Source organism: Catharus ustulatus, chromosome 25, assembly GCF_009819885.2.
Source record: "Catharus ustulatus isolate bCatUst1 chromosome 25, bCatUst1.pri.v2, whole genome shotgun sequence".
Taxonomy (NCBI): Eukaryota; Metazoa; Chordata; class Aves; order Passeriformes; family Turdidae; genus Catharus; species Catharus ustulatus.
This window is the reverse complement of record NC_046245.1, coordinates 4,457,032-4,482,295: the sequence shown is the minus strand read 5'-3', so window position 1 is coordinate 4,482,295 and position 25,264 is coordinate 4,457,032. Positions and strand designations below refer to the sequence as shown.

General features: G+C 50.8%; 1 protein-coding gene across 2 annotated transcripts; it reads left to right on the top strand.

Moving 5' to 3' along the window:
- The first annotated feature begins 100 nt into the window (after window positions 1-100).
- DENND2C (DENN domain containing 2C) lies at window positions 101-25,246 on the top strand. 2 transcript variants are annotated; one of them, XM_033080284.1, is made up of 19 exons: window positions 101-175; window positions 6,251-7,173; window positions 8,606-8,754; window positions 9,296-9,408; window positions 9,744-9,911; window positions 12,498-12,594; window positions 13,249-13,293; window positions 14,856-15,037; window positions 16,991-17,100; window positions 17,569-17,638; window positions 17,968-18,045; window positions 18,769-18,909; window positions 19,496-19,644; window positions 20,010-20,187; window positions 20,500-20,541; window positions 21,476-21,581; window positions 23,166-23,405; window positions 24,232-24,318; window positions 24,890-25,246. In XM_033080284.1, the coding sequence occupies exons 1-19, from the start codon at window positions 107-109 to the stop codon at window positions 24,919-24,921; spliced, it is 2,979 nt and encodes a 992-aa protein (XP_032936175.1). In that variant the 5' UTR covers window positions 101-106; the 3' UTR covers window positions 24,922-25,246. The 2 variants fall into 2 exon arrangements, with proteins under 2 accessions (XP_032936175.1, XP_032936176.1); XM_033080285.2 differs by lacking the exon at window positions 101-175 and adding an exon at window positions 2,156-2,229.
- Window positions 25,247-25,264: the final 18 nt, after the last annotated feature.

Genomic DNA, 25,264 nt, shown 5'->3' with positions numbered 1-25,264 from the left:
GACCTTCTTATGAGTGACGGCCGCATCAACCAACGGAGAACGACTCCGGGCGCTCCGGGGCGGGGAGAAGGCGGGATCAGTGCTTGAGTGATGGCTACAGCAGCCAATGGGAGGTGGTTCCGTGCGCGCCGGGAGCGTCCTGCGGGAGCGGGGCCGGGAGCGGGCCGAGGCCGCGGTGAGAGGGGCGGGGGGCGGCGGGACCGGAGCGGGGCTATGCTGGAAGGGCGGGCGGGTGGCCCGGGGCGTTTGGGGCTTCCCGCAGTAGCGGCCGGGCTCGGGGCTGCGGGCCCCGAGGGTTCCACTGTCCCGACTGCGGGCAGGCGGGCAGCGGCCGGTGCAGCATCTTCCCCGTGAGTGACGGGCCGGGGGAAGCAGGTGCCTGCTCTTGCTGCCCGGGAGGAGACCCAGCTCGCAAGGGCAGCCGGCCTTGGGGTGGGTTGGTCTCCCCCACTCGTCCAGATCCTGCAGGGAGGGTGCCGGGCGGTGGGGTGTCCGGTGTCCGGTGGTGGGCACGGCCGGACACACGGGAGGGCCCCGCTCACCGTCGGGGAGCGCTTGTCCCGGTGAGGGCTGTGGAGCCTGGGCTGCCCAGCGCTGCTGCAGAGCGCTCCCTCGGGGATGCCCACAGCCATCCTGCTGTAGGTGTCCCTGTCTGAGCAGAGCAGGTCACACCTGCCGAGGGTCTCTGTCACCCCTACCGCTCTGTGATCACTCTGTGATTCTGTGGACAGTGTTACACACTGCTGGTGGTGGTTTAGCTCTCATGGGTATTTGTGCTTTGTTGCACTGAGGTGTGTGTGGCTGGGGGTTACAGAGCTCCTTGGGCTCCCCTTGCCTTCCCCAGTTCACTGCATACACACACGCCTCTGTTCCAGTGACCTGGACATGGCCTGGCTGTGACAGAGCCCGGGCACTGGTGGAGCAATTCCTCCTGGCAGCTGGGACTGGCATCAGCGAGTGATGGAAGGAAAGCAGAAGAGAAGTTGCAGGAAAACCAGCCCCTGGAAATGTGTATTTGAGTACTGGTGGCTGGAAGATCTGACCTTGAGTCCTAGTGCAGTCCATTGCTGCTTGGCGGAATTTTTATCTCAGTCTTCCGGTTGTAATAATATAATATGGATGTGACTCAGTGGGCAGCTCTGGAACACATTATCTGCATGATGTCTGAGAGGTTTTCTGGTGCTGCCTTGGTCTGCACCCTTTGAACCTCCTGGGGCAGCTGCCTCAGTGCTGAGAAATTCCCAATGGAATTGATTGGTGGTGGCCCTTGTAAGCCACACAGGCTCTGTGCCTTTCCTTTGGAATCTCGCTTGTGATGGTGAGATTCTGCTCCAGGATAAGTCGTGTTTGATTTTTAACTCCATGCCCAGCCTGTGTCTCAGTTCTTGTGTGCAGCTGCAGCATTCCTGGCAGCCAGCCTGGGCTGTAGGGGCTGAGTCAACTGCTGTTGTCAGTATTGCTACCCTGGGCATTCAGATACTGTGAGTCAGGTTAAAAACCCACGACTTTAAAAATAGTGCATTGTGGGTTCCGTCCATGTGCCCTCTGGTGTAAAAGCCTTCAGGGCTTACATGTTGGAAGTGCTCTGGTTTGGGTTTTTTTTATATCTTGAGGAAAAACTTGCTTTCAAGAAGTTGAATTTCATCACTTTAGAAAAAGACAGTCAGTAGGAAAGTCTTAGGACCCATGGCAGAGGCCAAACTTAACCTCCTTTTGCTGTGTAACTGGGATTAGCAGCACATTTTCTGTGTCCAGGGGCTGTGGCCATGGATCTAATGAGGCAGAACTGCTCCTCAGCAGGAGATACAGCAGCACAGAAAGAGTTAATACCTCGTGGTTAGAGTAGCTTTGTATCGAGATGGAAATGACTAAGCACCCTGCATTCCTGAAGAGTTACTTATTTTGATATAAAATCTGCTTGTTTGGTACTGCCCATGTCTTTGAGGCATCAGCATGGCAGAGGTGTTCAGAGGAGCTTCGGGGCTGTTCTAGAGAGGAACAGAATGGGAGTAGCTGAGAGCTCTGGAAATGATCCTTTCCCTCCAGGAATGAGCTGCCAGCTTCCCTAAGACCAGAAACTGCTTTGTATTTGGCTACTAACACAGGAGGCTTGGCGACAAGGACTCTGGGGTGGTTTAGGGCTGCACAGCTTTCACAAAAGGACTGAGATTGCCTCAGAGCTGCACGGGCTGGTCCAGGCAGTGTTTGTGTTCCCAGGAGCAGGACAAGGTAAGGCTGTGTCAGTGCCTCTGTTCTCTCTGTGCCTCTGCTGTGGGGAGCTCTGGGTGCTGGGGGTTCCAGCAGCACGGCTGGTGGGGGGCCTGACCTCAGCACTAGGCAGGGTTTTATTCTGGAACAGCACTGGCAGCTTTCTCTCCTTGGGAATGTGGTTTCAGGAAATGGGATTGTCTTGAGCCTTTGCATGGAAAATGTGTGGTGTGCTCTCTGGCTTTCAGGGCTGGAAAAAGTCAGGGCTACCTGTCATGTGCTGTGAACGTGCCTTATTCTTCTGCTTTGGGAGCTTCCAAACAGCATGGATCACAGAGGCAGTCTTTTGGCAGGAATTGGTGGTGTTTTGTCTAGAAGTTATGTAATTTTCCCCCAAATTGCTGCTTCCAGTGAAATAATTAAGTATTCTTAACTACACCAATCTCCTCTAAGTCCTGATACAGTGAGGATGATAAATTTGACTTCTCTGGAAATACTGGGAAGCTCACTGGGGCTGCTGAAAGGGTTTGGAAGGGGAGGTCGGGATGGAAGCAATCACAAGTCTGGTTATTCTGTGACAGGAATGATTTGTGTAGTGCTTGAAACAAGTGCTGGCTGCCTGACCCAGGTGGTCTCTGCCAACTCTGTGTCCCTGAACTGTGTTTTAGTCTGTCCTGGACTGCATTTAAGGGTTACTTAACTTGCATCACACCACCCCAGTGTGCTCTTTCTTCACCAAAGATCAGTCTCTAGCCTTGCCTGGGCTCACGTGATGGGCTGAGATTAAATGCCTGGTTCTTGATAGCAAGCCTGGGCAGGTGAGAAGCTGCATTCCTCTCCTCCTTGGATGGATATTTTGGAAGAGACAGTCCAGGGAGCAGCACTGAGCCGGGAGAGCTTTAGGCTTGTGCTCAGCTGTCTGTGGATCCCATTCCTGCATGTCCAAGGCCAGGCTGGATGGGGCTTGGAGCAGCCTGGGACAGTGGAAGGTGTCCCTGCCCATGGCAGGGAGTGGAAGGAAAGGAGTTTTAAGGTCCCTTCCAGTCCAACCCAACCCACTCTGGGATTCTTGGATTCCATGTGCTGGCCAGGGCTGAGTTTCTCCTCGTTTCTCAGCTCCTGGTTGTGCCTTACCATGGGAACAGGGATCTGGGCAGTGGGAGAGGGCAGGAGCATTAGGGATTGGCTTTGGCCATGGCTTGAGATGAGGAAGCAGAAATGGATGTGTCTGGCTGGCTGAGGAAGCTGCAGCACAGGCAGTTTTTGTTGCAGCCTTCCCAACGTGAGCTGTGGCAGGAAGGATGTGGGGCAGGCTGGCAGCCAGCAGAGCTGCCCAGCTTGGGCACAGCAAGGATGGACCCACCTGGAAAGCTGTGCAGGGCTACTCAGCCTCCTTTGTGCAGTCATTTGTCCTCATGGATGGTGTTGGATGTCAGGAAAAGGTTCTTCCCCAGAGAGTGGTGGGGCACCAAACACGCTCCCCAGGGAATGCGCAAGGCTGCCAGAGCTCCAGGAGTTGGACTGGATGATCCTTGTGGTTCCCTTCCAAGCACATTCCATGATTGTCTGTGGATGTTTTGCCAGGCTGCTCCCAGAGGAGCTCACTGGATCATTTGTGGAGGAGACAGCAGCTGGTGCTGTTGGGATCAGCAGCTGTGGGCACGGCTGTGTGTGCTGCATGTGCTGGGCTGGCTTGGTGCTGTGGATAAACCCTTGCTCCACACTGCAGGATCCTTTGGGTTCCTCTCCTGTGCCAGTCCTGCACCCAGCAATGAAAGTCTGGAGGTCATTGGTGTGCAGCTGGGCTGTGAGGAGGCTGGTGGAGCCCTGATGTCCCCTGGCTGTCCCCAGCAGAGCAGGGTCCTGGGGAGGGTCCTGGGGAGGGTCCTGGAGCACTGCAGCAGCTCAGGGCACAGCAGAGGGAAAGCTGCTTTCCTGTCTGCTAATCAGGGCTTGCAGACACGCAGGGAGGAAGGATGGCTCTGCCCTGGCTCAGGATGTTTTGGCAACAATGCCTATTTATAGGAGAGGGCAGGGGCCCCTCGCTGGGGCAGGAAGAGGGTCTGCAGTGGCTGCGGAAGCACTGGGGACAGCCTGGAATGCTGATGAGGGACAGAGGGCTGATGATGGAGCAAATATCCCCAGCTTGGGGCTTACCCAGATTGTCCAAGTTTGTCCCATCCCTGCTGAGTGGGAGAGTTACCAGCAGCTGTCTGGGACAATTCTGGCCTGCAGGAACCCAGCAACAGTGCTGCTTTGGCAGAGGGGAAGAGTGCAGCAGAGCCCAGGCTTGGTGCCATGTGTGCCCAAACCATCCCTGAACTGCCTGGAAGACCTGGGATGTCCTTGACCAGTGAGCTTTCTCATTAGTGCTGTCAAGTAGCTCTGCCAAGGCCAGTGTTTTGCTTTTAATTGCACCGAGGATGCCTCTGCCAGACAGATCAGCAGCTCCAGGGGTAGCCCCGAGCACTGGAATTTGAGGTGTGGTTCCAGCAGTGGGCAGGGTTGGGGTCTGCTGTGCTGGGGGCTCTTCACACCCAGCCTGGGGAGTGGGACATCACCCCTTACCAGGCAGGTTTAAGCTCCTCTGTCTCCCAGCTTGGTTTGCTGCCCATCCCTGGCTCTGCCAGCCTGTGGTGACTCAGGGCTGGCCGGGTGTGGTGGCAGTGGCAGTGAGGGACACGTGCCCAGGGTGGCAGTGGCAGCTGCCTGGCTCTGTCAGCTGGAGCCTTGGTGTGGCTCTGGCCCCTGGTCCCACCTGGAGCTGCTTTCTGCAGGGATCCTCTGCTTTTGTGCCTGTGTGGAATTCTGTATTCCTGCCTTTTGCAGGGAGATTTCTTGGTGCCAGGGGAGTGTTACCAGAGCCAGTGTCGCCCCTGGCCTGAGATGAGCACTGTCTCCTACTGCAAATGGAGGTTGTTAAATACAGCTGGAGGGCTGGAATTTCTGAGATGGGGTAATTGCCCAGAGAAAGGGAGGAACGGGGTTTGTTAGAGCCTATGGGCCTCTGTCTTCTGTCCAGGATGAGTTCTCACCTGTGCTGGGAATACTGATGCCTTGTGAGCTACAGGGAGAGCCAAAGGGCTCCAAGGCTGAGAGGATTCCATACATGAAGTGTTTGTACTGAGGCCACGCTGGGTCTGTAGAGCCAGCCCAGTTCTCCCTGGTGGTTTCACCTGCATTCCTTGCTGGATTATCTGGAGGATGTGTGCTGTATCCTCTGGATTACATGCGTGGGAAGTCTCAAATAGCACAGCTCCTGCTTGGGTAGGAGAAGCCAGAGTGTTTCTTTAGCATTCCTTCTCTGCTGATCTAAACATGGGGTGATTTTTCACTTGAGGATGAGAACTCGCCTGTTTCTTTTGCCTTTTGAAACTCTCCTGGCTGCAAGCCACAGGCTGGGCACCGCTGCCCTCCCGTCTCTTGGATGGCAGATTTAGGTCAGGTGTTGACAAACAGAACACCAGGCAGGTTTTCACTTGTGTTGTGGAGCAAGAGAGCACTTCTGGGAGGAGGATGCGCTGCCAGAGCTGGGCTCTTCTCATCCTGTGTGAAGCAGCAGCTCCTCTCTGGAGAAGCAGATGTGGTTCCTTTTTGCCAGAGCTGCCCTGGTGCCTGGTCCTGCTGTGTCTCTGCTGAGTGGGGAGCTCAGGTGCCACAGGGATTTATCTCTACAAATCCTGGTGCCTGAGCATCAGGAGGAGCTGCACTCCTGCAGGAGGGCTGGCTGGGATCCACGCTGCTGTGTTCCTCTGCCATTAAATAATTTCCTTGAGTTCGGATGCTTGGGATCCCTCAGGGCGTTCTGTGCCTGCTGTGTTTGTTTTTTTAAGCTGGTGAAGCCTCAGCTCCCTTTCGCTCGCCCTCCCAGATGTGTGCACAAACAGCCCCTGTGGGGAGAGAGCTCTGGAAGCTGTCCTGAGCACGTGGAGGATGTGATTTGGGGAGGAATGTTCTGCAGCACTTGCCAGGGAGCAGCTGGGAGTTTGGGGTGGGGAGCATGGCTGGGGTGCAGCTGATGGGTTTTTATTTTTGCCCGCAGGTCGGAGCAGCCAGCCCGGAACCTGTGACACCGCTGGGCACTTTGGAGTGTGGTGGCAGCTTGGATGTGTGCAGGACACGGGAGGACGTGGCCAGGGCTGGACATGGGCTGTGTGTGAGCGCTCTGGCCCCTGCCATGCACCCCACGGGGGCTGGGGACAGCAGCTTCTCCCGCGCCGCCGGGCTGACCCTGTCCCGCAGCCACTGCCGCAACATCAGGCAGAAAATCTCCCAGTGGGAGGGCAGGACACGGAGCTGCCCCGGCAAGGACAGGCAGCAGCCAAGGGACTTCGGAGTGAAGTATGATCCCAGCTGCAATGCACTGCCCAGAGTGAAGGCAGAGTGCACAGAGAATGGCACAAAGGCTGGGTCTAAAGATCCCAAGAGCCTGGGTTTGGATTTCAGGGAAGATGCGCGGAGCTGCTGGCAGAGCAGGGACTGTGCTGGCCCAGCTTCCCGAGCCAGGCAGAAAGGAGAGGGGCAAACAGGCTCCATGGCCCCGGGGGTCACACTGCCCCCAGGGAACTTCTATACCTCTCAAGCTCTGTGGAGGAGAGCAGATCCCCTCCTGCCTGGCAGAACCTCTCCTGTTCACTTGGACCTCCAGAGGAAGCGAGGCAGCTCTGGCTCCACGGAAAGAGAACTGCAAATCAAAGGAGTGGACACTCTCTGCAGGGCAGAGAGGAGCTTGAGAAACATTTACTCTGAGGTTGAGGGGCAAGAGCAGGAGCCAGCCCCTGATCCACCCCCCAAACCTCGCAGGACTTTCCGCTACGTGGCAGAGAAGGGTGCTGGTGGTCGTAGAGATGCCAGTGCCACCAGGGAAGCTCCCCGGCAAAAACAGAGTGGAAGGGACTTGGTGTCATCATCCAACAACCCTGAGAAGAAAACAACCAGCAGGAGGATCAGAGGGAGAGCCCAGAGGTACATAATTCACCTCTCATGTCTGAAACATGTCCTTAAATCACTTTCTAGATGGGTTTAAACAGCTTGCTTAGCATGATGTCCTTGTGGAGGTGCTGCTAGTGATGATGCCTCTTTTCATGGGGAAAGGATGTGCCTGGGTGAAAGTATCCTGCTTTTGCTGCTGACAATCTTGCAAAGAAGGCTCCAGGTTCCAGGCAGAAGTCAGCCCACACCTTAGAACAGAGTGGAGTGACAAAATGCTGGCCCCAGAGAGAGACCTGCCTGCTCCTGCCCTCAGCTGCAGTTTGGGGATGGCAGAGTAGCTTTTTCTTGGGGCACTGTGGCTGCTGCATGTTTGGCTTTTCTGGCAGTGAAAGATTCTCTTGTTGCTTAAGGCTGGAGGCTGTGGGTACTGCTCTTGCAGTAGGTTTGGCTGGTTTTCCCTCTTTCCCATACCCTTCTGAGGTGGCTTGATGCAAATCCTGCTCACAGGTGAGCTGCCTGTGCTGGACTGGTGTGCACACTACCAGCAGAGATGTGGCTTGAGGTTCTGAAACCTTCCACTGTGGCAAAGTGTGCAGCAACAGCCCAAATTTTGTGATGATGATGGGCTAAATCCCTGCCAGCTCATCTGTGACCTCAGTGCTCTGATTTCAAAATAATGGCTAAATGGATGGAAATGCCAGCCCACAAAGGCACGAACACCCTGAGCATGAGCAGGAGAGGCCCAGTAGGAAGCAGTGCCCTGGTTCTGAGCTGCTGCAAGTCTGCAAAACATGGTTTGGGCTCTTGCCTCTGACAGGATGGGGCTGGCCATGCCTGCTTGGAGTGTGCTTGGCCAGCTCCCTTTCTTACTGAACAAATCTCCCAGAGAGAGTGAGCAGGACTCACTTGGTGTGCTGGCTTTGGCTGGGATAATTTTCTTCTTGGCATCTTGTGTGGTGCTGTGTTTGGGATTGTGATGAAAATGTTGGTAACACAGCAGAGCTGGGAGGGGACACAGCAGGGACTGCTGACCCCAGGGATGTTCCAGACTCTCTAGTGTTCTGCTCAGCAGTAAAAATTGAGAAAGAAGCAAGAAGGGAGAATGTTTGGAGTTTGTGTTCCCACGTCACCATTACCATTGGACATGGCCAAACTTCTGCCTGCTGAGGGAAATAGGGAATGGATCCCTTGTTTTGCTTTCCCTGCTTGTGCAGCTTTTGCTTTGCCTTCCAAACTGTCTTTATCTTGACCCATGCACGTGTTTTGTCTCGTTACCCTCTGATTCCCTCCCCCATCCCATGGGGCTGAGCTGCTGCGTGGGGTCAGACCTCAGCCCTTGGAAATGTGAGTCCAGAGCGGAGCATCCATGTGCTGGATGGTCCCAAGGAGGGCTACACTGTGTGTAGACTGCAGACAGCAACTCAAGCAGGTGCCTTTAGAAGAAGTTACACTGGTTTTCCTCTAGGAAATCTTTTGAGTTTGAGGACATCCAGGGCTTCCGCAAGCGGCCGGCGGCCAGCGGCTCGCACAGACCTCGGGAGGAGACAAATGGCACTGCAGGATCCAGGCTGGCCCACACTCAGTCTGAAGACAACATCTACGAGGACATCATCTGTATGTGCCTGTGCTTCTGGGGCTGTTCTTGCTGTGTTCAGGGTGGCACTTTTGCTGGGGAGGGAGGAGTGAAGGTCAGGATGCATTGAGGCTCTTTCCAGCTTTGGGATTTTTAAGGTCTTCCCCATCTGGGGTTCTTTGTTGGTGTTGGTGACATGTGCACATGAACAGCCTGATTTCAGATGTCATGGGAGGTCACTGGAGTTGGCCTGTGCTACACTGATTTCTTTATTAGCTCTTGGAATGCTTTGCTTGAGCGTTGCACAGAGATCAGTGTGAGCACTGCCAAAATGAGCTGCTTTGCAATAGAGCTGCTTGCTCTGCAGGGGAAGAAGTGTTTTGTTCTGCTGAGTCCAGGCACAGTTTGCCAAGTTGAGGGCAGTGGGTTAGAAGGATGTGGTGGGAACCTCATCCAACTTTAAAGAGGTCTCTCAGACCCTGTTAAAGGCAGACAATTGCACACTCTCCCCACTTACGTCCCTGGCAAAAATCACAGGGCTTTATCTCCTTTCATAAATCCCCCATCCACTGCTTTTTCCAGGTCCTACAAAAGAAAATCCTTATGAAGATATCAGAGCACTGCCCTTGCCCCTGTGGAAGGTCCCATCTGTCTGGAAGCTGCCCCCTCCCCGGAGCATCAGCAGGGCTCCCAAGGTAGGGTGGGGGGGTTGAAGGGTCAGGTGTTTGCACAATCATTCTCACAAGGGCCCTTGTTTGTGCTCACCCCCAGCCTCACCTTCCACACTGCAAGTCATTAGTTTTCCTTATTGTTTTATTGCTTTTTATTAATGTAAATAATATATAATGTAAATAATGAACAGCCATGAGATTAAGGAGCAAAAGAGTAGGAACAAGAGAGATCTGGTGAGATGCTTGAGTGGGGAGGTGGGATAGAGAGCTTGGTAGAGCAGATTTTCCATCTGTAATCTGACTCCTCTGCCTGTGACCTTGGCCCAAAACTCAATCTCTTTTCTGCTTCTGTTTTCCAGCCTCCCCCAAAACCTCCCTTCCTCAGCCGCAAGACACTGGAGCTGAAGCCCTTCCAGACAAGTTTCCAAGGGAAGATGGGGAAGGAGACCTCCCTGCCTGTCACTCTATCTGAGTTGAAGCTGTTCCAAGCAGTGGAGGCTGCCAGCAGGAGAAAGAACCTGCCCTGGGTGAGATTCAAGTGTGAAACTTCACTTCTTGCCTGGCATTTCAAGCTCTTGTTGCTCTGCAAGTGCTTTGCAAGTGGCCTCAGAGCTGTGGGCCAGGCAGGTGATTGCTGCTTGGCACTGCTGGGGACCTGAGTGCCAGTCCTAGCTGGGACAGAGGTGTTTTTGTTGGCCAAGAGTGGGCAGACAAAGTGCTCAGTGTTGTCCTGGAGGTCAGGGCAGTGTGTGGACACAAGCCCTTCCTCGTGCTTTGTCACCTAAGCCCTGTTCCAGTGTTTCCATGGACTGGGATGGGGCTGGCTTTGTGTTCTTGGAGAGCTGCAGGGACAGCTCTGTAATGCTGTATGGATGTGTCCCTGCTCCCAGTGACTTCCCAGACTGATCCTGGTGTTCTGCTGAGCTCTGGGATGGTTGTGGGGCCCTTGGTTACTTGGAATGTTGGCTTGGAGTTCTGGACTGGCATCAGGAACAGCTGGTTCATAGTTTAAAGGTGCAGAGCAACTCTCAGGGATAAGAGCATTTCACAAAGCCTTCATACAGCTGTCCCTTCTGGCCTCTGCCTCCTCCCTGGCTGCACAGACAGTTATCCTGCTGAGCCCAGAGGGGTGAGGAAGGGTTTTAATCCACCTGCACACAGACTCTCCTTTGGTGCCTTGGGGAGCTTTCCAGGTCCTCATGTTGGTTACCAGCTCACATCCCTCAGTGATAAAGGCACCACGTGCTGTAGAAGGGCAGCTATAGCTGCATGGGACTCAAATTCCAGTTGTGGTAGTGGCAAGGATTTATTTTTGCTGTGGTAAAATCATTTCACTTCAGCAGATCTTTATTTCATCTGAAAATCACGTGTATTTGCTCAGATTGCACAAGACTGTGAGGTAGAGTTGGGCAGCTGCAAAGGACTTTTCAAACCTTTAAAGTGCTTTGGAGTATCAAGTAACTTCTGTCTGTGTTTTTAAACAAACCCTAGGTCTGGAAAATTAGGAAGGAGATGGCAAGATTATAAAAATGCTGTGATGGAGAGTATCTCTCATTTGGAGAGGGAAAATAAAATGTTCTCCAAAAGCAAACCTATTCCAAAAATCTGGTAACAATTTACATGCAGGAAGAGCACTTTACTCTCTTTGCTCATGAGGAATTGAGCCAAGATTGCTCCAGAGGTTGAGAAAAGGACTGGGGTCTAAAAAGACAAAACCTTTTGCCTAAGAAACACATGGCTGCCTTAAACACACCCAGGGTGGTGACTCAGCTGCACAAAAATCAGCACAGAAATGAAGATCTCCTAGGTAAGGCTGGATAAAAAGGGAAAGAAGGCAGATTTGGCAGGAGGAGCACTGCTCTCTGCAGTGGGCTGTTTGTTCCCTGCAGCCTCCTCGTGCTGGGAGGGCTTGGCTGAGGCAGAAAATGGGAAGAAATTGATTGGAAAAGGAGAAAAAAAAAAAAGCCTGGTTTGCTGATCTGGGGATTAAACACTTGAGCTGAACAAACAGGTTCTCTTTAATATATTTCTTTTTATGCTGTATTTATGATGACAAATGGCTGGGCCCCACCCTCCTGTGTTCAGTTTAATGAATTCTTGAGGCAGGAATGAACTTGACCTGCTCCCTGCATTTAGGGTAAATCCCTCTTCACATGAAGCACAAGCTGCCTTTGATGTGGGGAGCCAGGAGCCCCTGGGGCACTGGCAGGTGAGAGGAAGGCACAGGGCTGTGACAGGGACACAGAAAGTGTCAGGACTTTGGCTTTAAGGCTGTTGTGACCAGTGGAAGGAAGATTACCAACACAGGGTCAAAATGCTGACCCTTCTTTCATGCCTGTGGCTGAGTCTGCACTGGGCTGTGCTTTTTCCCAACTTTTTTTCCCAATGGACCAGGTGTGTGGTCCTGCAGCCAGACACATTGTTCTGCCTCACTGTCTTAATTTGTGCAAAATCACAGAGTGGTTTGGGTGGAAAGGCCCTTAAATTCCACCTCATTCCAGCCCCTGCCATGGGCAGGGAGACCCTCCACTAGAGAGTAGAGCAGGTTACTCAGGGTGCATCATCCTTTCATTCCAGCAAACACCTGGGACAGGGCCTGTGCTTGGAGCAGCCTCACTTGAGACTTGAGCTGACATCCAACTACAGCAGCAAACCCAAAAACCAACCCCAAAACCAACCCCCAACTACAGAGAGCTCTGTTTTTCCTGGGCTTGGAAGGAGTTGGGGTGCTGGGGAGCATGTTCTGAATCCTCTGTGCTGGGGGGGTTTTAAGATGTTCTTGCAAATGCCTTTGCATAGAAAATGGAGATCTGATGCCAGACAGTTTGTCACTTCTATTTGGGGAGGCAAGTGTGACAATTTCCAGAATGCTTATACAGTCTGGTGTCAGTTCTGAGCTGTGCTGACAGGAATCCTCTTGCAGCAGAAATCTGTGCTCATTCTTCATCCAGTGAGCTGGGCTAGAGGGACTCCAGCCTCTGAGCCAGGCTTCCTGCAGGATTTGGGCAGCTTTCCCCAAGTCCTGGATGGTGGCTGTTGGGCTGCCCTCCTGTTGGCACCTGAACCCTTCTCTGGACCCTCACATTAACCTCTGCTTCTGCTTTGGATTCCAGCTGGTACTAAAAATACAGGAGATCTTTGACTCCAAGCGTGGAAAGAAGAAGGTGAAGCTGCTCAGTCCTGCTGGGAGAGAAGCAGCTCCAGTGAAAGGTATTGGGGTCTCCAGCACCACTGTCTGTGCTCCAAACACCTTGAGTGGCACAATTCCTCTGCCCTGAACTGGCACCACCACCTCCTGCTGACACAGCAGTGCAAACCCCAGACTTGTGGCTGCAATTGAACTTTCAGCTCAAGGAACACTTGCCTAACCCAAATTTAACACTGTCACAAGGGGAGGATTCTGAACCTGGAGAGCTGGGCTGCTGGTTAAAAGTGCTTTTTCAAAAAAAGCAGATTAAAGCAAAAATTCCTCAGAAAACCATTTGGCATGAGAGCTACCACTGACTACTGCACTCATCATTGTGTGCCTTACTCTGATTGTGTAGCCATAGTAGGGGCTTTATTTATAGTTACCCTGTTAATTTTAGAGCAGCCTCAACCAACCAGCTGGTTTGTGTTCTTTGCCCATGTTCAGCTGACCTGCAGGTCATTCACTGACAGCACTGGCTTGATATCAGCTCTGCTTGTTGAAATTTGCTGTTGTGACACATTTCCCAGCTGCCCTTGGCTGATGCTTTGGGCAGGATTGGTGGGCAGCCCTGAGGGATGTTGATCTGATGAGTCTCAGTTCTCTCTCTTTCCCAACTTTGGGTGTTGCCCATCTTTCTGCGTGGCTAACAAGTGAAAACTCTGTGTGTGTTTCAGGTGAAACCAGCGGCAATGACAGCGATACGGAAAATCAGCCCAAAAGTGAGTGAATCACAGGGGCTGGTCCTGTCCCACAGCACTGCACCCTTGGCTGAGGCCCTGCTGGGATGAGCACACTGACAAGTGGGGATCTGCTGAGACAGGACAGGAGCCTCTCAGAGGCCACATGGCCAAGTCTGGGAGCTGTTGCTGTGACAAGCCAACCTCTATTTGTGCCACTTGCCCTGAGCCCTTGAGGTTCAATGCCATTAACCTGCATTCACCAGAAGCAGAGTCATTTTTGGGTTGGTAGTGTGGCTTGTGGGAGGTTGTTCCTGATCACCTTTGCTGCTGCTGCTTGAGATTATTTCCCTCCTGATTCCTTCCCTTGGTTCTGTTTTATGTAATCCTGTGAAATGTCCTTTCCTCTGGAAGGAATTCAGCTGGGTATTTGTCTGGTTCCAATGTCCTGGATCATAGACCCAAACTCCAGACCTGCAGCACCTACTTGTTTTTTTGCTGGTTTTATCTTCCATGTGAAGACATTAAACAGATTAATCTGGCACAGGGTGCCCATAGAAGCTGTGATTGCCCCTGGATCCCTGGAAGTGTCCAAGGCCAGGTTGGACAGGGCTTGGAGCAGTCTGGGACAGTGGAAGGTGTCCCAGGAGGTGACATGGGATGAGCTTTAAGGTTTCTTCAACCCAAACCATTCAAGGATTCTATGAATCATTTTAGGTGTTTCATTTACTTGGAGGGAAACATTCAAAAGGCTTTCACTTGGAATGAGAAGTGATGTTCCACTTATGTAAAGGAGAGTGGTGGAGAGTGAAGAATCTCAGCAGAATTGCAGTGATTGAGTCAGTGCCTGATGGATGAGTTGTTTGAAAGTGTCCAGAATGTGTCACGGTGCCTGGGCTGCAGGAATTCCTGACGTCAGAGGGCTGTGCCTGTGCTTGTGAGCCTGAGCTGCCTGTCAGGACAGCCCAGCCTGGGGGTGTGCTGGCCAGGGAGCTGCCTCTGCCCCTCCTGAGGGCTCATGGTGTTTGGAGTGGCTCCCTGAGTCCTGGCAGCTCCTGCTGCAGCTGGGCTTCACTCCCTGCTACCCTGTTGTGTCACTCTGTGTAAGAACATCAGGGCAGCAGGAAAAAATTCAGTATCTGCCAGGGGGATTTGCAGAGCTGCTGCCAGGTCAGTGCTCCCTGAATCAAAGAATCCTGGAATTGTTAAGGTTGGGAAAGACCTCTAAGGTCATCAAGTCCAATCATCAACCCAGCACCACCACCATGCTCACCACTAAACCACATCCTCAAGTGCCACATCCAGTTGTTTTTTAAACACCTCCAGGGATGGTGACTCCACCACTGCCCTGGGCAGCCTCTTCCAATGCTTAACAACCATTCCAGTGAAGAAATTGTCCCTAATATCCAATCTAAACCTCCTCCAGTGGGTTCTGAGGTTATTTCCTCTCAGGCACCCCATGTCCCATGGAGAGCATTTGAATGCTGAGCAAACCCACCCATCCCTTTTTCCCCCTCTGATGGCAATGCTGAGTGCTCTTCTGTGCCCTGTGGGTGTGTGGCAGTGCCAGCCACAGCTGGTTTGGGATTTATTCCTCTCCCCAGGTCGCCACAGGTGCCTGAGGCCCTCGACCCCCAAGAGGAACCCCCACTACCAGACCTTGGAGAGGGATCTCATCGAGCTCCAGGAGCAGAGGCTGTTCGAGCTCTTCGTGGTGGTGTCCCTGCACAAGAAGGCATCTGAGGTCACTTACACACCCCACATCATCCAGCAGTTCCCCAGCAAGGTAGGGGCTGCATGGAAACCTGCCCAGGGATCTGCTCAGCTCTGTGTTTCCCCTCCTCAGGGTCTGAGCTTGGAATGGAGCACCTTGCTCTGTTACACACCTAATGTAGTGTCAGGAGGTTGTTGAATACATGTCTTGATAATGAGTTATTGTCTTTTTTGAACTGGGAAGGCTCCTCCTTAATTCAAATTTCATGAAGCCATGGGGTATTTCATACCAGTGAAGGAGAGGAGGGAGTGCAGAGCTCTGTCCCAAAGCTGGCAGGAGCCCCATCCTGGCAGTCTGTACTTTATAAACCAGGAGTGAAGCACTGATGGTGCACAGGAACTGAAATCCCAGGGCTTTAATGCTTATTTATATTGATTTAAAAAAGAATAATAATAAAATGGCAAAGCTGTTTGTACAAGCCCCCAAACCCAGGAGATCTGTGAAGTTGAAGTGCTGTAGCTAAACCAAGCCTTTGAAATAAGCTGTTCAGCCCAAATGGTGACAAAACCAATGTGTGACTGAATTACAGCTCAGTGTCCTGAGCTGGGAGGCTGAGATGGAGCCTTGGTGTTTCTGTGGTACCAGATTGAGATGAATATTCAGTTGTCACTCTCTGGGCTCATACCTGCTGCCTTCCACTGCAAACAGAACAGAGCAGGAATTCTGGCTGTGCCATCAGGAGAAAACCAGGGATTATTGATGAGTCTGCATGTCATCCACACAGAGAAGATGTCAGATCCATTCAGGGAGGTTGTGTGGGACTCCAGCAGGTCCCACAGTGTCCCAGTTCCTGCTGCCTGGAGGATTTGTGTGCCAATAACTCCAGTGTCTCACATGTGTAAATGCCTTGGGTTCACAAGATTAATAAGGAACTCCAGCCAGAAAGAGTGCAGTGTTAATTTAGTGGGTAAAACTGAACACACCCAAATAATATCTGCTAAAAGTGCAAACATTAGGGTGTTGGGAGGAGGAAGGGAATGCAGCAGATTTGGCTTTTCCCTGGTGCAGCCTTTCAGTCTGTCCTTTGCAGGGTCCCTCTCCTGCTCTCTACTGGCTTTTATAAAGGCACTGACACTACAAATTATTTTCTCAGTATTTGTTTATCCTCTGCTCAGATGAAAGTGTTTTGGTGAGTGACTTTAGATGGGACAGTGTGTCAGACTGGGTGTCTCCCTTCTAATATTAGCATTGCTTCCAAGTGATCTGCTGTCACCTCTGCTTTGGGCTGTGTGCCCAAGGACATCTAAGCTTTTGTACAACTGTTACTCTGTGAAAATGCTGTTCTGTTTTCCTAACACTTTGTGCTGTCACAGCTTGGGACACTGGAATAGCCTGGGTGTGCTGAGTGCCTAAAATCAACTTTATGCAGTAAACTTTTCATTTCTCAGGGGCATTTCCTACTTAAATGTGTAAAATTTCCTTACACTTCTAATGGACCCTCTTACCTGAACACCTTTCTTTTGCCCTTTCTGGGCAGTTTTGAGCATGGAAGGTGTCCTGGAATCCTTGAGGCATTTGATTTGAACCCACAAGTGGTGTGGCTGGAACATGTGATTCAGGGACAGTTTTTGCCCTTCAGGTATGAGTGATCTGCACATCAAAAGCTGAACACATTCCTGTTCCTATTTATGTTTTCAAATCTCCCAGGGGTAGAACCAAGGCAGGCTGCCCCAGACATCATTTGGGGGATCATTTCTACATTCATTTTCCAATAAATTTAACCATGCTTTCAGATCCTTACTCTGTCCTTACCAAGCTGGGTCATTTTACAAAGGTCCAATCAGCAGGAAAAATGGAAGAGGGAAGTGGGAATCTGCTGATGGTCAGAACATGTTCTCCTGTACCTGTGCATTAGCTATGTGATGGATCAGCCTTTGGAAGTGTCAGGAAAGTGCTTCCTGTATTTTAAATGCTGCAGCTGTGCACCAACTTCAGTGACTTCAAATCCATGTGTTACCCCTCCAGCCTGAACATCCCTTCAGACCATCAAAGGATACTGAAGAGAGGCTAAAGGTCATTCCCAAATTCTGCTTTCCAGATCCCAAAGACTGGTTCCCTTCATCAGATCTTAAAAGGTAAAGACTTGGTTTTGACTTGTGACTGAGGCAGTGCTTCAAGCTTTGGAGTGTGCCAGAGGAGCTGCAGGCAGAGCAGGGAAAAGGGGAAAGGATCCAGGAAATCCCTGTGGTGGGAGGGAAGATGAGGAATGGAGCTGGGCTAGAGGGCTGCTGCTGCCTTTCCTGTGAGGAGGAAGAGTTTGTCCAAGGCCAGCTCCTGGGGCTGGAAGTGCTTCTGCTGCTCCTTGGCTGAGTGGGGAAGCAGCTGGGAAGGAGGAGAGATAGAAAAGCTCAGTGAGAGCAGCTGGGAAGGGGGAGAAATGGAAAAGCTCATGGGGTGCAAGTTTTTACCCTGAACAGATCCCAAAGTCCTTATAATCATGCCTGGTCCCTTGTGGGGATGACCAGAAGGAGTCTGTGTGCTTTGTCAGTCTCTCCCCTGAGCTGTGTGCTGAATTGAACCCTGACTCTGCTTTGGCTCCCCAGTGAAACCTTTTCCTTCGTGCTGACGGGGGAGGACGGCAGCCGCTGGTTCGGGTACTGCAGGAAACTCCTGGTGAGCATCTCTGGGAGGGCTGGGGGTACAGGGAGCACTGCCTGGGCACTGTCAGGAGGTGACTTTCCCACCTGGGTTACCCATCCTGTGCTGCTGGGGTGGTTCCAAGCCTTGGGATGCAGAGGGAAGGGTCAGGATGGTGCCCAGAAATGGTGAGATGGGCTCTGGGCATGAACCAGCTCCTGCAGCTGGGTGTTCCTTGAGAACCTTCGTACTCATGAGTGTAGGGGGGGCTGCAGCAGAAGGAATTCTGCAGAGCAGCTGCAGTGTGGGTGCTGGGTTGTTCCTTGCCCCCCTTTCTCAGCAGAGCTGTTGCTGTTGCCTTTCAGCCAGAAGGGAAAGGGAAGCGCCTGCCCGAGGTGTACTGCATCGTGAGCCGCCTGGGCTGCTTCAACCTCTTCTCCAAGGTGAGCTGGCACAGCCTCTTCTGAGCCCTGGCAGCCTGCAGGCTCCCCAGAGGAGCTGGATGCTTCTGTCAGCTTAGTGATTGCAGCTCATCCCAGGAGAGTGGTGCTTCCTCTCTGTCTTTGCTTTGAGCAGGGAAATAAAACACTGGTGCTGAGCCTTGTCAGCCAATACACAAATCCTTCAGCAATTACTGCCAGGAAGGGCCTCCTAATACCTGCTGACACTGAGGGTGCCCCTTCATCCTCTCCTTCTGTGACTTGGTCATGGAAAATCAGTTTGGGATGGGGTTGGATCTCCCCTGGTTTTTTGTAGCACCATGAGGAGGGGAGATAAAGAGTTGAAGACTGGGGAAAGCTGCTGCAGATAAAGGGCAGTTATTGCAGAAGAGTACAGGGACAAGCTTTGGTGAAAGATGGTTCTGATTGTTGGAGCAGTTTCTACAACAGCGTTTCAGGAGGTTTCTTGGCAAGGGGTATGCATGCTGCTCCTCTTCACTCCTCCTCTAAATAATGAGAATTTGATTACTTTGTACAAGGCATTGTGCTCACAGGAAGCTGATCCTGTTTGATTGTTCAGATTTGAGATGAATTTCACAGGGGTCCCAAGCAAGGTGGGAGGGGGCTGTGGGTCTGTGCTGGAGCCTTCTCTATGGGAATGCTCTGATGGATTGTCCCCTTGGTCAGCAGCAGCAGTGACCCAAGGCCCTGTGTGTTTCCCTGCAGATCCTGGACGAGGTGGAGAAGAGGAGGGAGATGTCCCCAGCCCTGGTGCACCCCTTCATGCGCAGCGTGATGGAGGCTCCGTTCCCCGCCCCGGGACGCACCATCACCGTCAGGAGCTTCCTGCCAGGAGCAGGAGATGAGGTGACACAGCTCAGGCTGAGCTGCCTGCTCTCTCTGGGGTCTCTGGGGCACACAGGCTCTTTGCAAAGTGCCCAGTGGTGCCTGGAAATGATTAGTCTGGAAGCTGGAAGGGAGGCTGTCCCAGAAACCTGTTTGCTGTGGAAGTGATTCCCTGCTTCTTAATGAAGAGCTACTGGGGCACTCTTCTGTGCTACCCCATGCCAATTGTTACAGGATTCTCTGTAGGATCATGGATTCACTGAATATCCTGAATATCCTGAGCATCCAGTCCAACCCCTGCCCTGCACAATCCCACCCTGAGCATCCCTGCAGTGCTGTCCAAACACTCCTGGAGGTCTGGCAGCCTCAGGGTTGTGCTCATTCCCTGGAGAGCCTGGGCAGTGCCCAGCACCCTCTGGGGGAAGAACCATTCCCCAAAATCCAACCTAAACTCCCCTGGCCCAGCTCCAGCCCTTCCCTGGGTCCCATCCCTGGTCCTGTCCCTCAGGAGGAGCTGCAGCTGTGGTGAGCTCTGCCCTCAGGCCCCTGTGCAGGCTCAGGGTCCCTCTTGGCTGCCCCCCAGCTCTGTGTGTGTGTGTCCCCTCAGGTGATGGAGCTGTGCCGCCCCTTGGACTCCCGGCTGGAGCACGTTGACTTCGAGTGCCTCCTGCAGTGCCTGAGCGTGTCCCACACCATCCGCATCTTTGCCTCTCTCCTGCTGGAAAGGAGAGTCATCTTCGTGGCTGACAACTTGAGGTAAGAGATGAGTCTGAGCAGTTCTGAGCAGTTCTTTCTGGATGTTATTGTTTCTTCTCTGTTTGGACCTGTCCCATGTCAAGCTTGTCTGGTTTTGCAGTTAATTCCATTTGAAAACCTTCTGCTCTCTCCACACAGCATGTGCATGCCTAGAATTTGGAGTATGCTGTTTACACAGGAGGAGATAAGGGAATGTTTCCTTTTGGCTGGGTTGAGGGTGGTTTTAGCTCCCCAGAGCTGAGTTCAGACATGTGGGTGCATGGGGGCTCTGCAGATGCACAGACTGTACACAAGCATCACCTGCCCTGAGCACTTCCAGCCTGTGCTGGAGGAGACACTGACCACCCTGCTGTGCTTCTCTCCAGCACTCTGTCTAAATGTGGGCACGCTGCAGTGGCAACACTTTACCCCTTCACCTGGCAGCACACCTACATCCCTGTCCTGCCAGCTTCCATGATCGACATCGTGTGCTCTCCCACCCCATTCCTCATTGGCATCCTCTCCTGCTCCCTGCCACAGCTCCAGGACCTGCCCATAGAAGAGGTGAGGATGTGTGAGACACACACAGGGTCAGTGGGATGAGGTTGACCTCTCTGGATTCTCTCTGATTCTCAACCTTCTCTGATTCTCAAACTTGGTGAATTTGGTAGACAAATGTCAGGCTGTTCCAGCCTTATCAAAAATACATAATATTCACTGTTCTCAGGAGCAGGCTGCACTCAGGCAGAACTTGTGTTTTGTGTGTGACAGCCCTATTTAAAAAACATCCCACATTTAAAAAACAAATTAAAACCTGGTTTTTTTTTCTGTACAGCAACATACCTGGTTATTAGTCTGTGTTTTCTGTCTCCCCAGGTTCTGATTGTTGATCTTTGTGCTGACAAGTTCTTGCAAGAGGTGAGTGAAATAACAGTAGCAGTAACTCATGGGTTTATGCCAGGAAAAGGCATTGATGAAAGAAAATAATAAAAAGAAATCAGGAGAAGCTGGTGTTTATATGGAGACTCCAGTGGCTGAAGAAATACCCTGTAACCCTTTTGAGCTGACAGAGAAGGGAACAAATCTGTGTTGCACGGTTGAGGTTGCATGAGGTGGAGAGCTCTGCAAAGCCAAAGATGCTGCTTGTCTGAGCTGAGTTTAAAAACTGTTCCTTGGTTTCTTATGTGAAGGGGATCCCTAAAATTCTCTGCTGCTTTTTGTCCTTCTCTCCCTGTTCTGTACAGCACTTTCTCCTCTCTGGGGAGCTGGGGCGTGATTGTTGGTTTGGGTTGTTGTTTTTCCCATGAGTGACAGTCCAGGGAACAAATTATCACAGTTCACTTGGGGTTCTCTGCTGAACTTCCCCAAAAGTGCTTCTGCATCCCCAGACAAGTAACTATAAAAATACTGGGGATTTTTTAACTAGTTCAGGATATTTGCTTCTCCTTTTCCTTGCCTCACTGTTCTGTTTTGCATTGCAGCCTGCAATACTGGAGAAAGGTATTAAAGGATTGGGGCATTTTAAAACCATATTATTGAGACCTGTTGTATTTTCTCAACAGACTTTTATTGTTTTTGTGTGTTTTACTGGTGAAATAAGCCTGAATCTGTGTGGTGGCCAGTTGTGTGTGTGACTCTAATAAAATGTACTTGGGGCATGCTGAGCAAATGTGTTTAATTTCTGTGGCTGCAAGATAAATATATTTAAATATATTGCATCCCTTAAGATATATCACAGAATAACTCCCCTCTAACTGCTTTAGGCATGTTATGAACATTTCTAATCTACCCCCTGCTTCTCCTGCTGATGGGAATAAAACAGAAATCTTTTCTTGACCATTTCTGTCTGTAGGTATCAGATGAGGATGAGATCCTGCCCCATAAACTCCAGGCTGCACTTGTACAAATCCTGGAAGAACGGAGGGAAATCCTGTCACATGGGCAGAGTGACACACAAGGTACTTTCTGTGGAAAGGTTTCTGTGGAAAAGTGTTTTCCCATTAGCAGATTTCTACCATGGAGTTGATAAAAATGAGCAAATTTAAATAAAAGCTAAGAAGTGACATTTTAGCTGTTGCCCTGTGATCTTGCTGAGAACATCTTGTGAATGTGTGAGAAGTTTGGTGTGCTGGCACTTCCTCCTTTCACAATTAGTGTTTGCAGAACTGTATTTTCCTTTGGGCCAACAGCATCAGATCAGCTTTGAATTTTATTCTCTTTTTCTAAGTGGCAGAGACAATGTTTTTCTCAGAGAATGTAGCAAATTTCTGTATTTTAGAGGGTAATCTGGCTGATCAAAGTTTAACTGCTTTGTACATGATTCATCCGATAAAAAAGTGTGAGAAATTTAAAAACTCTGGGTGACTTGAGAGAATGGCACCAGCAAATGATATAATTCCATAAAAACAAAGTTTGTTTTCCAGAGAGTTTGTCTTCTGTAGTTTGCTTAATTATTGAAGAGAATTAAACTTAGCCTGTTGTGAGCTGACCACTCATTACACACCATATATTTGACAGGGAAAATGAAATTTTGGATGTTTTAAATTCTGGAAAAGCTTTAGAACTGGACCTATCCCAGCTGCAGAAGAAAGTTGACATTGGGAAATTAAATTTTGGAAGCTGAGACTTCTTTGATATGAATCCCCTGGAATCTCCTAGTCTGAGACAGCCAGCACAAAAAGTGACTGAACTGTCTAAAAAAGCCACCCCTCCTTTAGGAGAGGAATAATCAAAGTACCAAATGCCTTCCTGTCCTGGTTTGGAGGACAGGTGTCTGCTGAGAAAGGCAGGAGCCTCTCTTTGAAATGGAGAATGTAAACCCCCTCCCTCCAAATTATTATAATTTTGAAATCAAGGGGCTCTCAGGCAAAGATACAGGAATTAGGAATAAGAGTTCTTTACTAGGAAAATTAAAATAGAAATAGAGTGTTGCAAAGAAAAAACCAAAAATGCTGACAGAGTCAGAATCCAACCTGACACCCTTCAGTCAGGCAGGGTGTTGGCAGCAGTCCCCTTCCATGGTGGCTGCATCCTCCTGCAGTGACAGATGTGGCTCAGTTGGAGCAGTGCTCCTGGAGAAGGGTGCAGTTCTCCTCCAAATGTCCAGTGATGATGTAGAAGGGTCTGATTTTCCTCTGGAATCCAGTGGAAAAAGGCTGCTCTGATCTTCCAAATCTCAGATTTTATCTAGGTAGGAAATTCTTGGCTCCTCCCTCTGGCTGGAGCAACTCCCAATGGGATGCAGTAATTTTATCAGTCCCACAGTGGGACTCAATGGCCATTAGCAGAAGGTAACTCCCTGCAGGAAGGATGGGCTGTGAAAAGATAAAGAACACTGCCCCACCTGGTTTATAAAACATGGCCATTAACAGGAGATATCCCATGAGATAAAGATCAATGCCCTGCCTGGTTTCAATGGATGCCCATTAGCAGAATATCTCCCACAGAGATCAGGATCACTGCCCCACCTGGTTTAACAGCTGGTGATAGAATCCACACTTTTGGTCACATCCTGTATTGCAACCTAAAACACTTCCCCACAGGTGACACGAGCCTGAACTCGCTGGTCTCGGAGGCTTTTGTGCAGTTCTTCGTGGAGATCGTGGGGCACTACTCTCTGCACATGAGCGTGACGGAGAAGGGCGAGCGCGTGTTCCAGCGCGAGCCCTTCCGCAAATCCCACGGCTCGCGCACCGTGCGCCACTTCCTGCACTGCTTCATGGAAACACAGATGTTTGCTGGCTTCATCCAGGACCGGGAGCTCAGCAAGAACCTGGTCAAAGGTAGCTGTGCCATCGCCCTCCTGTTTCTTGTTTTGGCATTGCCTTCTCTTTTCAAGTCTGCTTCACAGATTCCCTTTCAAACTGTGATGCTGCCTGCCTCTGCTGTTGGAATTCTGTCACATGAAATAGCCCCATGCCCTTTGAATTGCTCAAAATAATTCTGTTTATAAAGCAAAGAATTGCTGCATCCCTCTCCTTTCTCCTTGGTCCTGCAGCTTACACACACTACATGCAGGATTTCGTTCTGTGGCCTTTTTAATTATTGTCAGGAAAATGAATCCACAAACACCAGAGGTTCATGTCCAAAAAGGAGACAGAGGAGTCCTTTTGATTTATTCCAATAAAGGGAGAGCCCATGGGGCATCCCCTGGGATCTCTCAAATTTTTGGAGGACTCAGCCTCCTTTTTATCCCAATTTCCCATCTGCATTTCCCTCTCTCTTTCCCCATTGCTGAGGTACTTGAGAGGCACAGACTTCCCAAACACCTGATACCTGAGATTCCCCTCTAATGTACAACCCTCTCTTCTAATTTTTAATTCTTATAGAATTAATAGTTTTTCCCCATTGTTTCTTTCATCTTCCAATATCTAATTTCATTTATCAAACCTGCAGTTTGTTTGTAAAGGCAGATATCTTTTCCCATTCATCAATCACTGGAATCAATCCCATTGTTTCTTTTCTCTCTCAGTGCTGGTTTTATCTACCAGCAGACCCACAGCTTGTTTGTAAAGACAAATCCAACATCCCTCTCATCATGATGCTACATGCTAAAAGATGGAGTACAACTCATTTGGTGAGTGATTTTTAATTTTTTTTTTTCTTTAGGTCTTTTTGAGGTCCGTGCCTTGGAGTATTTGGAGAGTATTCCAGACACAGAACGAACTGGAATGAACAAAATCCTTCGCAGTCTTGGTAAAGGAACACCCCTTGGTTTTGTCCATTGTTAAATTTTTTTAAATTAGTTATAGCTATTGAATAATTAATTTGATTCAAAGGAGGGGAAGGCTCCTTCTTTGCTTTCTGCACCTGTGTTCCCCTGTTTACATTTACTGCTTCAAGGGACACTGAGCACTGCGTGTAAAATTTTTCTTTTCTTTTTAAGCTTTTGTATCTTTAGATAAAGTCTGTGGGCATTGCTGCTCTGAGCAGCAGCTCTGTTCCTTGACTTTGGTCCTGGCTGAGGACATGGCCAGGGGACAGAAGCTGTGTCTGCTGGCAGAGGTGGCCACGTGTGGCTTAACTTGCTCAGCCTGATGAATCCTGGAGTGTCTCCAGCTCACAGAATCCCACAATGATTTGGGTGGGAAGGGACCGGTTCTGCCCTGAGCAGGGACACCTGCCACTGTCCCAGGGTGCTGCAAGCCTCGTCCAGCCTGGCCTGGGACATTTCCAGGGATCCAGGGGCAGCCACAGCTGCTCTGGGACCTGTGCCAGGGACTCACCACTCTCCCCTACAGCTGCTCATGCTCTTTTTTCTCTGCAGGCAGTAAAATGAAATTCCTCCAGAAGAAGTGACCGGGCGCTGCTGCGGGACAGCGGCGAGAGGGGGAAACGCCGGGCCCTGCCCGAACCGGACCGAGCTGTGCCCCGGGAGGGCCGGGCCGGGCCGGGGGCATCCAATAACAGCTCATGGATTGATAACCAATTCAATGGATCGATAATAGCTCATGGATCAATAACAGCTCATGGACCGATAACCAGTTCCATACATCGATAACAGCTCATGGATCAGTAACACCTCATGGATCAATAACCAGTTCCATAGATCAATAACAGCTCACGGATCAATAACCAGTTCCATGGATCAGTAACAGCTCACGGATCAATAACCAGTTCCATAGATCAATAACAGCTCATC

What these genes read in the sequence shown, in the direction of transcription:
- DENND2C (XM_033080284.1), top strand. Translation starts at nt 107, where the DNA reads ATGGGAGGTGGTTCCGTGCGCGCCGGGAGCGTCCTGCGGGAGCGGGGC. An exon ending in GGGAGCGGGCCGAGGCCGCG is followed by an intron (nt 176 to 6,250) that starts GTGAGAGGGGCG and finishes TTTTGCCCGCAG; the next exon opens with GTCGGAGCAGCCAGCCCGGA. An exon ending in TTCGTGGCTGACAACTTGAG is followed by an intron (nt 19,645 to 20,009) that starts GTAAGAGATGAG and finishes GCTTCTCTCCAG; the next exon opens with CACTCTGTCTAAATGTGGGC.